The sequence below is a fragment of the Stegostoma tigrinum genome, chromosome 8 (genome assembly GCF_030684315.1).
Source record: "Stegostoma tigrinum isolate sSteTig4 chromosome 8, sSteTig4.hap1, whole genome shotgun sequence".
Taxonomy (NCBI): domain Eukaryota; kingdom Metazoa; phylum Chordata; class Chondrichthyes; order Orectolobiformes; family Stegostomatidae; genus Stegostoma; species Stegostoma tigrinum.
In genome coordinates this window covers 77,580,588-77,597,166 of record NC_081361.1, presented here as the reverse complement: position 1 = coordinate 77,597,166, position 16,579 = coordinate 77,580,588, and the positions used below count along the sequence as shown (strand labels likewise).

Genomic DNA, 16,579 nt, shown 5'->3' with positions numbered 1-16,579 from the left:
CTCATGAAATCTGGGCACAATGGCTGCATTGATGATAATGTACATTGGAAGGGCAATAGAAACAAATTGTTTTCTTCTACATTATTGTAACATTAGAAGTGAGTGGATTGCGTTGATCAGTGGTTTCTTATTTAGCAAAGACTCCAGCCAAATCACAGTAAGGGACCTGAGTACAAATAATGAGGGCCCAAAGGAAAAGGCACTTGAGAGATTGAGACAAGTAAACTTAGTGGTATTGTAAATATCTGCCTTTCTTTGATGCTACTTTGAAGGGAAATATTCTTCACACTGCTTGTCATCCTTTGCCATTCTGATGGTCAACAATTTTTGACACAAAGGAGGCTGAGCAACTCGCCATATTCTGAGCAATGATCAGTGAAGCCTGTTAACAAGTTGCTATTATGTCGCTAAAAGTTTGTCTGCAACCTTTGCGGGGAAGGCACCACTGGATCCTGAACAGGTCATGTAGACTGAGACAGGAGCATATTGGGTGTCAGTTGTTGTCGTGCTATTCAATGCAATGTGCTTGTAAAAAGGCTGTGCAGCTGAGAGGGGAATTTACATAATATGGAAAAAGTGTATCAGAGATAATAGGAATGGCAGATGCTGGATAATCCGAGATGACAAGGTGTAGAGCTGGATGAATACAGCAGGCCAAGCAGCATCAGAGGAGCAGGAAAGCTGACGTTTCGGGCCTGGACCCTTCATCAGAAATGGGAGAGGGAAAGGGAGGTTCTGAAATAAATAGGGAGAGAGGGGGAGGCGGATCGAAGATCGATAGAGGAGAAGATAGGTGGAGGGGAGACAGACAAGTCAAAGAGGCGGGAATGGTGCCAGTAAAGGTGAGTGTAGGTGGGGAGGTCGGGAGGAGATAGGTCAGTCCAGGGAGGACAGACAGGTCAAGGGGTCGGGATGAGGTTAGTAGGGAGGAAATATTGGTGCGACTTGAGGTGGGAGGAGGGGATAGGTAAGAGGAAGAACAGGATAGGGAGGTGGGGACAAGCTGGGCTGGTTTTGGGATACGGTAGGGGGAGGGGAGATTTTGAAGCTTGTGAAATCCACGTTGATAGCTGCAGGGTTCCCAGGCGGAATATGAGTTGCTGTTCCTGCAACCTTTGGGTGGCATCATTGTAGCACTGCAGGAGGCCCAGGATGGACATGTCATCTGAGGAATGGAAGGGGGAGTTGAAATGGTTCGCAGCTGAGCGGTGCAGTTGTTATTGCGAACCGAGCATAGGTGTTCTGTAAAGCAGTCCCCAAGCTTCTGCTTGGTTTCCCCGACGTAGAGGAGACCACAACAGGCACAGCGGATGCAGTATATCACATTAGCAGATGTGCAGGTGAACATCCGCTAGATGTGGACAGTCTTCTTGGGGCCTGGGATGGGGCTTAGGGACGAGGTGTGGGGGCAGGTGTGGCACTTTCTGTGTTTGCAGGGAAAAGTGTCGGGTGTGGTGGGGTTGGAGGGAAGTGTGGAGCGGACAAGGGAGTCATAGAGAGAGTGGTCCATCCAGAAAGCAGACCAGAGTGAGGATGGAAACATGTCTTTGGTGGTGGGGTCGGATTGTAGATGGCGGAAGTGTTGGAGGATGATCATTGGATCTGGAGGTTGGTGGGCTGGTACGTGAGGACGAGGGGGATTCTTTTTTGGTTCTTATTGCGGGGACGGGCTGTGAGGGATGAGTTGCGGGAAATGCTGGAGATACGGTCGAGGGAGTTCTTGACTACTAAGGAGGGGATATTGCCGTCCTTGAAAAACGAGGATATCATCTCAGATGTACGGGAGCGGAATGCCTCATGCTGGGAGCAGATGCGGCGGAGGCGAAGGAATTGGGAATAGGGGATGGCGCTTTTGCAGGTAAGTGGGTGGGAGGGGGTGTATTCTGGGTAGCTGTGGGAGTCAGTGGGCTTGAAATGGATATTAGTTTCTAGGTGATTGCCCGAGTTGGAGACAGAGAGGTCCAGGAACGTGGGCGAGATGTTAGAGATAGTCCAGGCGAACTTAAGGTTGGGGTGGAAGGTGTTGGATGAACTGTTCTAGCTCCTCATGGGAGCACGAGACGGCGTTGATAAAGTCATCAATGTAACGGAGGAAGAGGTGGGATTTCGGGCGAGTGTAGGTGCAGAAGAGGGATTGTTCCACATAACCTGCAAAGAGGCAGGCATAGCTTGGGCCCGTGCGGGTACCCGTGGCCACCCCCTTTGTCTGTAGGAAGTGGGATGAATTGAAAGAGAAGTTGTTGAGGGTGAGGACGAGTTTGGCTAAGCTGATGAGAGTGTCAGTGGAGGGAGACTGGTCAGGCCTCTAGGACAGGAAGGAGCAGCGGGCCTTTAGGCCACCTGCATGGGGAATGCAGGTGTGTAGGGACTGGACATCCATAGTAAAAATGAGGTGTCAGGGACCGGGGAATTGCAAGTTCTGGAGGAGGTGGAGGGAGTGGGTGGTGTCACGGCTGTAGGTAGGGAGTTCCTGGACCAAGGGGGAGAAAATGGAGTCCACATAGGTGGAGATGAGTTCGGTGGGGCAGGAGCAGGCGGAGACAATGGGTCGACCAGGGCAGGCAGGTTTGTGGATTTTGGGAAGGAGATAGAAGCGGGCGGTGCAGGGTTGGGGAACGATAAGGTTGGAGGCTGTGGGTGGGAGGTCACCTGAGGTGTTGAGGTTGTAGGAACAGCAACTCATACTCTGCTTGGGAACCCTGCAGCCCAATGGTATCAATGTAAATTTCACAAGCTTCAAAATCTCTCCTCCCCCACCGCATCCCAAAACCAGCCCAGCTCGCCCCCGCCTCCCTAACCTGTTCTTCCTCTCACCTATCCCCTCCTTCCACCTCAAGTCACACCTCCATTTTCTACCTACTAACTTCATCCTGGCCCCTTGACCTGTCTGTCCTACTTGAATTTTATGCAAATTGACCGTGAAAACCATCCGATGGTATAATTACATTTCTTTGAAAATAAACACACTCATTCTAACATTGGCCTGGCTTGTCTTCAGACATGACTGCACCTCATGATTTCTAATGGATCTGCACAAATATATACATTGATGCTTTGTTGCAGTATCCAAATATGCCTTTATGTGTCAAGTGTATCCAACAGAACATGTTCAGTTTTTCATGTAACTTTGCCTTTTAGTTGTTTAATTAATTGCGTTAGTGGAGTCACGCTACCATTCTTCTAAGTGTATTTACTCATTGCACCTAAGTGCTGCACTCTAATATTGGAGTGCAGTACTTCACCTGTTTGTAAGCTGAGATCTCAAACTCAAACATTGAGGCAGAAGACTTTAAATGCTCATTTGTGTTGGGAGTACAGTGGGATAAATGTCCATATGCTTTTGTTCCTTTTGAAACTTTTGTTCCAGTTAAACACTGAATAACCTATTAAGAAAATAATTTCAGGTTGATTGTGCCTCAGTTCTGATGAAGGGTGACTGGACTCCAAATGCTACCTGCTTTCTCTCTACAGATGCTGCCAGACCTGCTGTGTTTCTCTGGCAGTTTCTGTTTTTCAGGGTTTAGGTTAGGAAAGCATTGAAAGCATTGGAGAAAGAAGTTTTCATTTCTTGTCCTCAGCAATTGCAGAATTCAATGTTTTCTTTTCGGACAAAATGGCAAATTTTGAATACCTGGTTCTTTTTCACTGTGGATCAAATGGTCTTTTCCCCAGATACTCCAATTCATTGAGATTTTTGCTCCTCTGAGGTGGTCATGTTAAAGGTTTTTAAATGAAAGTCAATAGTCATTATTGTTTTACCATCTAAGCTCAGTACATTACTGAAGCATGCATTCATTTTTTGTATGTATTTGCTGCAGCTTGATAGATCTGCTTGATATTTACGTTCTTTAGGTTGAATTTTATGCACAAATGTTTAAGGAATAAGAAGTAGACACACTGGTCTTATATGCAAGAACAATGCATGAATAGATTTTTCTTTTGCCATTTCATGCAACATTTTCTGTGGAAGGTTTAAAAATAACTAAAGGATGGAGATGCATCTGAAAATGATACAATACACATTCACATTCATTATGCAAAGAAGTACAACTAACTAACTCAAATAAGGATATTAGGTCATTTATGAGGAAATCTCTGCATCCTTGAAGAAATGTTCTCTCAGCCCAGTTAGCACCAATAGCTTTTAGGTTCCAATTTTGTCCGTTGTTTTCGCATCACTTTTTTATGGACTTCATTGAAGGTTCCCAAGTTTGTGTCTCTTACAGCCGTAAAGTTGACATGTTTCCAGAAGCGAATGAATGAATGTGTTCTTCAGAACTCTGTAACCTGCATTTCTGTAATTTTTGGCACAGCCTTGACTTTTGTTAGCTGAGAGGTCTTTATTCTGCACATTTTTTGAATAGCTCATTGATCAAGAATTTAGTGCTTATGTAACAAGCCGTTTCCACACATGGACTCCATATTTTCCTCCGTGAAAACAAGGTAAATGCTATCACCTTATCTTAAGAAGTTACAACACTTTGGCCTTTTGCATTTTGTAAATTTATTTTCTTTGTCCCCTCCGGGCGTTTTGAAGGTACAGTGCCAAAAATAATTCTTGAAATTGGGACCTTTTTTTCGAGAAAGGTTTTATATTCAAATCTTTCTACTGCTACCTAAGACATTTAATTTTCAGTGCCTTCATAATAACTACATGACTCCAAAAAGATATAAGTACTCCTTGGTTTCTTCCTCATCATCATTTCCAAACATTAATTGTTCATTGACTTGACTGTGAGCATTGTATTTTTGTTTCTTTCCATTACCAGCATCGCAAAGCCCTTGCTGAAAATAAAATCAGAAAACCTGTTACATTGTTTGTCAATGAAAAGAGATTGAATTTTTAAAAAAGTCATTCTGAGAAGGACATTTCACTTTCTTCTTGAATCTCTCCAATGCTCGTAACTTGGTCCTTTGACAGATTTTAAATGTTCACAGAGGTGGATTGTGCTTTACCGGGAAGATGCTGCTTCACTTGTAGGCTTTAAAATAAAATGCTTTTAAGCATTTATTTTGCCTACTCTCACCTCTGAAACATCACCTGATACAGGCCCTGGCTCAGTTCAACTGTTTTTGATTGATTGATTTTATTGCTGTCACATGTACCAAGATACAGTGTAACATGTTGCTTTGTGTGCTATACAGGCAGATCATATCATACAAAGTGCGTCAGAGTAGCAGAACAGAGTGCAGCATACAGTGTGACAGCCGAAGAGAAGGTGCAGAGAAAGAGGTCAGAGTTAACATTCCACTCTTGGTTCAGAAGAAAGAAAAAAAAAAGTGCATTCCTGTAGCACATTTCAGGGCGCTTTGCAGCCAGTAGAATTTTGTTTTTGAAGTCCGCTCCCTGATGTTGTTTGGGAAATATGCTAGTATTTGTATGCACAGGAACTTCCAGAAGCAACAATTAATTAATTGAGCAGTTGCTCAGTGATTAGCACTGCTCCCTCACAGCACCAGGGACTCGGGTTCGATTCCACCCTCAGGCGACTGTCTGTGTGGAGTTTGCACATTCTCCCTGTGTCTGCTTGGGTTCTCTCTGGGTGCTTCGGTTTCCTCCCACAGTCCAAAGATGTGCAGGTTAGGTGGATTGGCCATGCTGGTCCACGTGTCCAGGGATGTGTAGATTAGGTGTATTATAGGGCTATGGGTCTGGGTGGGATGCTCCAAGGGTCGGTGTGGACTTGTTGGGCCGAAGGGCCTGTTTCTACACTATATAGCGATTCTATGATGATGTATTCAACTTTAATATCTTTGGTCCATCAGCAGAGGGTGGAAGAGAGTATAACTGGGCTCGGAGGGATCCTTGATTATGTTGGTTGATTACCCGAAGCAGTGGGAAGCATTAATTGACTCAATGGAAGCAAGGCTGGTTTGCGTGATGGACTAGACTATGTTCACAACTCTGAAGTTTCTCACAATCTTTGGAAGAGCAGTTGCCAAACCACATTGTGATGTATCCAGATATAATGCTTTCTCTGGTGCATCTATAAAAATGGATCCGAATCCTTGTGGACATGCCAAATTTCATTAGCCTCCTGAGGAATTAGAGATGTTGTTGTGATTTTTGACATGTCGACTGGGTGGACCAGGACAGATTGTTGGTGACTGTTACTCCCAGAAACTTGACACTCTTGACCATCTTTGCTTCACTGATGCAGACATGGGTGTGCTCCCCACTCTGCCTCCTGAAGTCAGTGACTAACTGCTTTGTTTTACTGGCATTGATGGAGAGATTATTGTCTTATACCATGTTGCTAAGCACTCAGCCTCTTTCATGTATTCTGCCTCACCGTTGTTTAAGATCCGTACTACAATGGTGGTGAAGCCCTCATCTGCTTAGTTCTTATCTCAAGACAGTATTCAACCTTCTGTAGACTTGAGACTCTTCAAAATTCCACTGCCCTTATTCTAACCTGCAGAAGTTCCCGTTCATCCATTTCCCCTATGCTGTCTGACCCACGTTGTCTTCCAGTTCAGCTATGCCCAGTATTCAGTATTTTGTAGGTTTCTTCTGCATGCTTCGGTTTCCTTCCACCGTCCAAAGATATACAAGTGAGGTGGATTGGCTGTGCTAAATTGTCCCTAGTATGCAGGCTAGATGTGTTAACTATGCTAAATGTGAGGTTATGGATACAGGTCGGGATGCTCTTTGGAGGGTCAGTGCACTTGATGGGCTGAATGGCCTCTATCTGCATTGTGTGAATTCTATGATTCCATGATCACAATCTTGGTTTCAAACTCCTTCAGGTCTCACACCTTGCTGTTTCACCCTGTCTAGCCCTACAACCCACAAAGGTATTCCCATTTCTTTGTTGAATGTCCTCAGTTTTAATTGCGCCATCATGGACAGCGTGTATTGAGCTGTTGAGGGCTTCAGCTCTGAAATTCCTTCATTCAACTGCTCTGTACCTCCACCTCTATTTCCTCTTTTAACATTCTTCCTGAGCTCAAATGTTGTTAGTAATGCTATTGTGAAGCATTTTGTGATGTCTTATTTCTTTGAAGGTATTTTAAGAATGCAATTTGTTGTTCTACTCTATTTATAATCATAATATAGTTCTGTAATTTGGAAGTGTTTTGTTGACAGACTTGGATTTTCCTACTGTTTTCCCAACAAATTAATCTATTTCCTCCAGAAGAGGGAAACATTTGGTGTCTGAGTTGTCAAAATAAGAGTAGAGCCTGCCTACAATAAGCATTTAGAAGTTGAATACTACTCTGTTGTTAGCCTAGAAATGATAGAACTAAGAATGAAGTGCAGTAAGCTCCATCAATAGTCAAGATACTCAAGATACTCAACCACAACTGGGATAAAGCAATCTATTCAATTGGCATTGCCCTAAGCCATGGCCGCTACCACCTACAGGGGTCAAAATAATAGGCACATTACTTCTTCATTCCATCCACGTTTCACTTCATCCTGCTGAACCTGGTCAACCTGTGTAATTTTCCAACACCCAGGTTGTGGAGGTTGGCTCACTGACTATATTCAAGGAAGTGACTGATAGCCTTTTAGATTTTAGTCATATAGAGAGAAATTGGGAACATTACTTTGAGATAGAGGACCATCATGATCGTGTTGAATCATGGAACAGGTTCAAAGGGCTGAATGATCTACTCCTGTTGTTAGTTTCTATAACTCTATTTCTTTATTTCTATGTTACAATTATATCACTGTTTCTTTAGATCAAATCCTGGTACTCCTTATTTTTTGACTCGGAGCGCAGCAGTTCAGAAAACAACTTGAGGGCAGTTGGATGAACACAGCAGGCCAAGCAGCATCTTAGGAGCACAAAAGCTGACGTTCGGGCCTAGACCCTGCAGACCCAACCAGTCCCTCTCCACCGACACCTTCATCCGCCTAGCCGAACTCGTCCTCACACTCAAGAACTTTTCAAAAAAAATTTTTTCTGATGAAGGGTCTAGGCCCGAAACGTCAGCTTTTGTGCACCTGAGATGCTGCTTGACCTGTTGTGTTCATCCAACTCCACACTTTGTTATCTTGGATTCTCCAGCATCTGCAGTTCCCATTATCTCTGAGGGCAGTTGGGGATGGTTAATACATGCTGGCACTGTCAGAAACACTGAACTTCTAAGAATGCGCACATTTGTTACAAGAACTGGAAGGTTCATTTTCAGACGTTTCGTCACCATTCTAGGTAACATCATCAATGAGCCTCCGACGAAGCGCTGGTGTTATATCCCGCTTTCTATTTATCTGGTTAGGTTTTCTTGGGTTGGTGATGTCATTTTCTGCGTTGGTGATGTCATTTCCTGTTCTTTTTCTCAGGGGATGGTAGATTGGCTCCAAATCAATGTGTTTGTTGATGGAGTTCCGGTTGGAATGCCATGCTTCTAGGAATTCTCGTGCGTGTCTCTGTTTGGCTCGTCCTAGGATGGATGTGTTGTCCCAATCAAAGTGGTGTCCTTCCTTATCTGTATGTAAGGATACGAGTGATAGTGGGTCATGTTGTTTTGTGGCTAGTTGATGTTCATGTATTCTGGTGGCTAGCTTTCTGCCTGTTTGTCCAATGTAGTGTTTGTCACAGTTCTTGCAAGGTATTTTGTAGATGACGTTTGTTTTATTTGTTGTCCGTATAGGGTCTTTTAAGTTCATTAGCTGCTGTTTTAGTGTGTTGGTGGGTTTGTGGGCTACCCTGATGCCAAGAGGTCCGAGTAGTCTGGCAGTCATTCCGGAAATGTCTTTGATGTAGGGAGAGTGGTTATAGTTTCTGAGCCCATTTTGTCTGTTTGTTTCGGTTTATTGATGAGGAATCGGCAGACTGTGTTCATAGGGTACCCATTCTTTTTGATTACGCTGTACAGGTGATTTTCCTCTGCTCTGCGTAGTTCCTCTGTGCTGCGTGTGTGGTGGCTCGTTGGAATAACGTTCTAATGCAGCTTCGTTTGTGGGTGTTGGGATGGTTGCTCCTGTGTTCAGTATTTGGTCCGTATGTGGTGTTTTCCTATAGATGCTGGTTTGAAGTTCCCCATTTGCTGTTCGCTGTACAAACAAACAGACAAAACGGGCTCCGAAACCATAACCACTCTCCCCTACATCAAAGACATTTCCGAAATGACTGCCAGACTACTCGGACCTCTTGGCATCAGGGTAGCCTACAAACCCACCAACACACTAAAACAGCAGCTAATGAACTTAAAAGACCCTATACGAACAACAAATAAAACAAACATCATCTACAAAATACCTTGCAAGAACTGTGACAAACACTACATTGGACAAACAGGCAGAAAGCTAGCCACCAGAATACATGAACATCAACTAGCCACAAAACGACATGCCCCACTATCACTCGTATCCTTACATACAGATGAGGAAGGACACCACTTTGATTGGGACAACACATCCATCCTAGGACACGCCAAACAGAGACACGCACGAGAATTCCTACAGGCATGGCATTCCAACCGGAACTCCATCAACAAACACATTTATTTGGAGCCAATCTGCCACCCCCTGAGAAAAAGAACAGGAAATGACATCACCAACGCAGGAAATGACATCACCAACCCAAGAAAACCTAACCAGATAAATAGAAAGCAGGACATAACACCAGTGCTATACTGGAGGCTCACTGATGATGTTACCTAGAATGGTGACGAAACGTCTGAAAATGAACCTTCCAGCTCAGCGAGCAATCTCACATCCAGAACCTCAACCTGAGCTACAAATCTCAAAACTCGCTTGTTACAAGAAAGTTAGGTTTTACGTGGAGTCCAGAGAAAATTAAAGAACACTTTTGAAATTTATTAAAATTGCTTCTTCCATAATATTTTAGAAGGTGAAGTGCTGAATCTGGTAGATCAGAAAGAAATGGCTGATCAGGAGAGGTAAATATGGGGTGGGAAACAAAAGTGAATTGCATTTCCAAGTTTAGAAAGGGAAAATTGAAGGATAGGAATGTGATTGATTGCCTGAAATGGTAACCAATGAATGGCTGACTTATTTTTGTTTGAATGAAATATAATGCATGAAAGCCCTTGACTTCAGTTTTTATTTTATGCTTCATGGATCTGGAACATGTCCAGAATTTATCAAACATTGTTTCTAAAAGTGGATCAGTCTGTATCTACCAGTATATAAACATGATGAATATTTATATCACCGTGATTTTGGATTTTCTCTGAAGAAAATTCAGTGCTACAATTTTTACATTTTAATGAGATGAGATTTGTATTGAATAAACTATAACAACTAAAGTCCAGTTTTAATATTAATTTGATGTTTGGTTCAAAATATCATAAATTATTATTTTGTCATAACTGCTACAGTTCGGGAAGATGATTGAACTAGAAAGATGTGTTGTGGTGCATGAAGATCTTGGCTTTCGCTTGTTCAGCTATGACAACAAAGGAAATAACTTCTGGCTATTTCATAATCTGTAATCAGAAGTAAATTATAATAAATTTATGATATTTTAACGTGCAGGTATGAATATTTGAGGATCAACAAGTGGAAGGATTGGTATCTGGACTTGAGTTGCAGGACTACAGCCACCCTGGAATATGGTACTTCAGCGTTGGACAGCACTACCGATCTTGGTGATCCTGAGCTATCTGGCACAATACGTCCAAGCAGAGAGTGAGTGTTGTTATTAAAAGCCCCTTACTATTTTTTCTCTTCAAATTGCCTTGATTTATGTGAATTTGTCTGAATGTAGGAGATTGATAAATATCAACAAAAATTGGAATTAACAAGCTAGGAAGAGATAAAGAATGGCAAATGTTAACTGCAATTTGTTTGGTGGACTTTTCAGATTAAAGTGGTCAAAATGCGTACCATTCTAAACTAACTAAGCATAAGCAAAGCAGGGAAGTTTAAATAATTCTCAACTGAGTGTGTAATTTTTTTCTTCTAGAAAGTTCATGTGAAACCAAGTTGAATTGTCAGTTTATAAAACTAAACACCCACAAATTCTGAAGTAATCCAGAAGTTTTCCATCAAATATATTGTTTCAAAAATTACTGTGTTCTTCAAACAAAAAGAGATGTTCAAAATTTACTCTGAAAGTTTTTAAAAATCCATTTACCTTAGAATGCAGTTAACCTTTCGTCAATGTATCTTTGAGGTTTGTGAAGTTAATTACTAAATGAAAGTGGAAAGGATTTTTCAGGTGTTCGCTTGGGATTGGAACTACAAACAGCAAGAAGAATGCTAAACAAGGTGAATTCTTTAATTAGTGACTGAATTATTGCATTTATTAATGACAGTCCCTTTTCAATGAATGGTCTAAAATAATTGGTCAAGCCCAAGTAATACATATACGTAAAGTGCCAACTTCATATGTACCTTTCTTATTGTTGATCAGATGGGGACATTTCGAGGCTTTTAATAGATTGATATTTTATCTAGCTTGATCTATTAATCCTCAGTCAAAAGCATTCATATGATCTAAAGTAGGAATTGTTTTATTTTGTTATATTCCACATTTTATTGAAATTTAGTTTTATTTTTTATTTTTCAAATATGTTCACATATAACCAATGGTGGATGGTGGTGGTCAGTCAAAAAGAAGATAAGGTATTTGTATACTGATACTGAATTGTAGTGCTTTTACCTTATTTTTCTATTTCCTTTTCAGTTACAACAAACAGTGAATGCACTTTCATGAATCCAATTTTTGAGTTGTACCACATTTGGTGTTAGATTAGCTTTCAGTTAATTTCTCAAGAGTTCAAAGTAATCCGTTAATTTATTTATGAAGGGCTTGTGATTGTAACGAGATCAGCCAGGTGGACTTGATGGAATATGAGTTTCCTGGTTGGCACTGTTAATCTGGTTCCATCAGAGAGCCCTGACTGCCAGATATAAACAGGAGTTTCAAAAGTTCTGAGTTAACAAGGTGTAGAGCTGGACGAACGGGGCGGCACAGAGGCTCAGTGGTTAGCACTGCAGCCTCACAGCACCAGGGACCCAGGTTCGATTCCAGCCTTGGGCAACTGTCTGTGTGGAGTTTGCACATCCTCCCCGTGTCTGCGTGGGTTTCCTCCCACAGCCCAAAGATGTGCAGGCTAGGTGGATTGGCCATGCTAAATTCCCCATAGTGTTCAGGGGTGTGTGTGTTATAGGGGAATGGGTCTGGATGGGATGCTTCAAAGGGCAGCGTGGACTTGTTGGGCCGAAGGGCCTGTTTCCACACTGTAGGGAATCTAATCTAATCGAACACAGCAGGCCAAGCAGCATCAGAGGAGCAGGAAGGCTGATGTTTCTGGTCTAGACCCTCCTTCAGAAATGGGAGAGGGGCAGGGGATTCTGAAATAAATAGGGAGAGAGGGGGAGGCAGATAGAAATTGGATAAATGAGAAGATCGGTGGAGAGGAGACAGACAGGTCAAAGAGGTGGGGGTGGAGCCAGTAAAGGTGAGTGTGGTGGAGAGTTAGGGAGGGCATAGGTCAGTCCAGGGAGGATGGACAGGTAAAGGGGGCAGGGTGAGGCTGGTAGGTAAGAGATGGTGGTGGGGCTTGAGGTGGGAGAAGGGGATAGGGAGGAGGAAGGACAGCTTAGGGAGGCTGGGACAAGCTGGGCTAGTTTTGGGATGTGGTCAGGTAGGGGAGATTTTTACACTTGTGAAATCCACATTGATAGCATTGGGCTGCAGGGTTCCCAAGCGAAATATAAGTTGCTGTTCCTAGAACCTTCAGGTGGCATCATTGTGGCACTGGAGGAGGCTCAGGATGGACATGTCGTCTGAGGAGTAGGAGGGGGAGTTGAAATGGTTCGTGACTGGGAGGTGCAGTTGTTTGTTGTGAACTGAGTATAGGTGTTCCACAAAGCAGTCCCCAGGCCTCCGCTTGGTTTCCCTGATGTGGAGGAGGCCACATCGGGAACAGGGGATACAGTATACCACATTAGCAGATGTGCAGGTGTACATCTGTTTGATGTGGAAGGTCTTCTTTGGGCCCTGGGATGGGGGTGAGGGTGGAGGTGTAGGGGCAGGTGCAGCATTTCCTGCGGTTGCAGGGAAATGTGCTGGGGGTGGTAGGTTTGGTTGGGAGTGTGGAGTGGATGAGGGTGTCACGGAGAGAGTGGTCCATCCGGAGGCCCCACTACCAAAGACACTTAACCCTCCCCACCCTTATCTGCCTTCCGGAGGGACCACACTCTCCGTGACTCCCTTGTCCACACCACACTCCCCACCAGCCCCAACACCCCCTAACTCCACTCCTACACTCACCTTTACTGGTTCCACCCCCCACCTTTGTCCTGTCTGTCTCCTCTCCACCTATCTTCTCCTTTATCCATCTTCTATTTGCCTCCCCCTCTCTCCCTATTTATTTCAGAACCCCCTTTCCCTCCCTCATTTCTGAAGAAGGATCAACATCCGAAACGTCAGCTTTTCTGCACCTCTTATGCTGCTTGGCCTGCTGTGTTCATCCAGCTCTACACCTTGTTATCTCAGATTCTCCAGCATCTGCAGTTCCTACTATCTTTGTCAGAAGATCTGTTCTCTCCAAGGGCTGGCTCTGAGAGAGCTGCATCAGTGTCAAGGACTCTCCACGGGTAAATAACGTGTGACTTGGTGGCAGGATACCAGTTTCTGTGGAGATATTTCACAGAACATTTCAGTTAGAAATATGTCATCAGCTTTTGAAATCACATACAAACATCTCCTGAGGTCCCAGCATCACAGTTTGACCAATTTGACTTCTGCAGTTATTTCAGAAGCCACTTGTAGTTTTGAATGTTTATAGCTTCCTCCTGGAGTAATCACACTTTTCATGTCAGAAGAGGTAGTCTGAGCAACTGAACCAGAAAACAAGAGGCCAGCACCTCCTACTTCTTATCCTTCTGCTCATAATATGACTGTTAAAACCAAATTAGAGGACTCAGTGTAGGCCTTTTATATAAATGTAAATTCTTTGGTCTCATGAAAGAGCAGCCTGGACAGAATAGATGGGTCGAAGATTATGTTTGTAAAAGAAACTAGAACATGTACCTAGTGCATAGATTTAAAGTGATGTGCGAATGAAGCAATGGCAATGTGTGAAAAACTTTCTCACACATTGAGTTGTTAGGGCACCGCACAGCTTGGAAATGTACCAAAGGCAGGTTCTATTGAGACATTCAAGAGGGCATTGGATGGTTTTATTGCATAGTAATGGTGAGCCGAGATATGGGGAAAAAGCAGGAGATTGACCCTGGAAAATAGAGCTGGCCAAGAAAAAAAGCCGGCGCAGGCATGATGGGCTCAATGACCTCCCTGTGATTCAGAGAAAAGCATGCAATGAAGGAATGCCATAATTAGAATTGGGATTTGTGATGCTGGAAATTGAGGAAACAATTTTTGATTAAAGTAAATCCTGGTAGTACTCGTGTTTCTTGTTGCTGAAGACTTTAACTTTGATTTATCTGGGTTGATCATGGAAGAAAAATGAAATTAACATTACCTTAGATATACCTTTCATTTCGAGATATTGTTTATGTTTCACTTCAAGGGTTTTAAGTACTGGGTTTGGTTGTCATGTGCAGTGTTTAGTCTTATGGGTAATAAAATGGATTGCAATCCTATGAAATGAACAACCTGGTGCTTACTGTGTGAAAATCTGGTTGGATATTTCCATTTCCAATCTTAGGAACTTTACTACCAGGTTGACGTATTCTTAATTATGTTTGGATTATTTTATCGACTGTCAGTAGAAACACTTGAGTTTTAATACATCTATCCTAATCACACATTATAGGAAAAATATTCTGAATACGCTGCACCTATTGGACTCTGTATGTACATGCTCACAGTTATAGATGTTTTCTAATCAACCTGTTCAAAGGTGTTATTACACAAATCTGTGACAGATGGAACCTGAATCCACCCTCCTGGCTTAGAAATTGGAATGCTACCAGCACCAGAAGAGCACCAAAATGCTCGTGATTATATTCTGAGCTCTCTTACATGTTCCTGAAATACAGAAAGTAACACTCCCAACTTCTAAACAATCATGTTGCGATCAGATGAGATCAGTCTTTTTTCAGAGAAAAAACATCATTTATAGTGCAATTTTAGCATTTGTAAAAGTTTTACATAATTTAAAGGGATTGTCCAAAGCAATTAGTATTTGAAATTTAAAAACTGAAAGAACTGCAGATGCTGTCAATCAGGAACAAAAACACAAGTTGCTGGAAAAGCTCAGCAGGTCAGGCAGCATCTGTGGAGAAAAAAATCAGAGTTAATATATTTGGTCCAGTGACCCTTCCTCGGAACTGCCAGTAACTGGGAAAATATCAGTTTAAATGCAGAAATTAGCGAGGGGAATGGAGTAGGGAGTAAACAGTAGGATACTGTCCTAAGAGATAGAAGAGCAGTTGGATAGATAAGGGAGCTGATTGTGATCTGGCTAGGAGGGTGAATAGTTATGAATGTGGACTGTTAATGACTAACAATAGATAGTGTATAATGGCAGGCTTTGTGATAACAAGGCCTGGAGTGTGGGGTAAGGGTTAGGACATAGGAGTGTCCCTAAAATTTAGACCCTAAAATTATTGAACTCAAAACTGAATCTGGAGGCCTGCAGGTCCCCAAGTGGAAAATAAGGTGTTGCTCTTCCAGCTTGCATTGAGCCTCGCTGGAACACTGCAGCAAGCCAGAGATCGAGATATTGGCCAGGGAACAGGGTGGTGTGTTAACGTGGCAGGCAACAGGTAGTTCAGGGCCTTTTTTGCGAGCAGAAAGTAGATATTCTGCAGAGCGGTCACCCAGTCTGCACTTTGTTTCCCCAATGCAGAGGAGACCACATTGTGATTCTGGGAAGTGCCGGTGATGTGTTATGTTTGGACCTTGGCTAGTCGGGAGGAAGGAGGTAAATGGGCAGGTGTTGCACTTTCCCTGGTGGAAAGGTGCCATGGGGCAGTGTTGGGGGTGAAGGAAGAGTAGACCAGGGTGTCCCAGAGGGAACACTCTATGCAGAAGGCGGACAATGGAGGGGAGGGGAATATGTGTACAGTGGTGGCATCTCACTGGAGGTGGTGGAAATGATGTCTGATGATCTTCTGGATGTGGATGCTGGTGGGATGGTAGGTAAGGACAAGGGGAACCCTATCGCTGTTGAGGGAGGGAAGAGAGGGGTGAGGGCGGAAGTGCGGGAGATGGGTCTGTTGTGTTCCCTTTTAGGACATTGCTACACACTTGATACAAATGCAATATGCCGACTTCTGTGAACAGCCAGTTTATTTAAGCAAGTACAAGCTTTTGGAGGATCACTTAACAAACTTCGCAGGGCTTGCGGAGCCATGTCAAGCGATGCTCTCTATAAGGAAACTGTCCTCCCTTTATAGAAGTTTCTTTTTTAGCACCATCAGATATGCATGCAAGATACAATTTTTTTTTTCTCCTTCACAGTTACATGCCCAGCATCAGTGATTGTACGTAACTTAATCATGTAACAGCAAAACAGAGGTCAGCCGTCCAAAAACAATGTGTGGGACTAGACAGTTCCCTTTCTTTTGAGCCTTAAATCAGCCTTTACAGAGAGCAGAGTATAATTAGCTTATCGTATTTTGTCTGTGAGACAGTGGCGCCTGTGAAGCATCTAATTTCTTATAGATGTTACGTTTACAGAG

At 43.1% G+C, this 16,579-nt stretch overlaps 1 protein-coding gene across 18 annotated transcripts in view; it reads left to right on the top strand.

Annotated features, from left to right (window-relative positions):
- The window catches only part of ptprfa (protein tyrosine phosphatase receptor type Fa), a 491,915-nt gene that overhangs the window by 141,921 nt on the left and 333,415 nt on the right, over nt 1-16,579 (top strand). For all 18 annotated transcript variants that reach the window (XM_059648016.1, XM_059648015.1, XM_059648014.1 and 15 more), the window contains exon 2: nt 10,454-10,606. In XM_059648016.1, coding sequence (XP_059503999.1) covers nt 10,531-10,606 — 76 coding nt within the window. In that variant the 5' untranslated portion in view covers nt 10,454-10,530. The remainder of the gene's footprint in view (nt 1-10,453; nt 10,607-16,579) is intronic.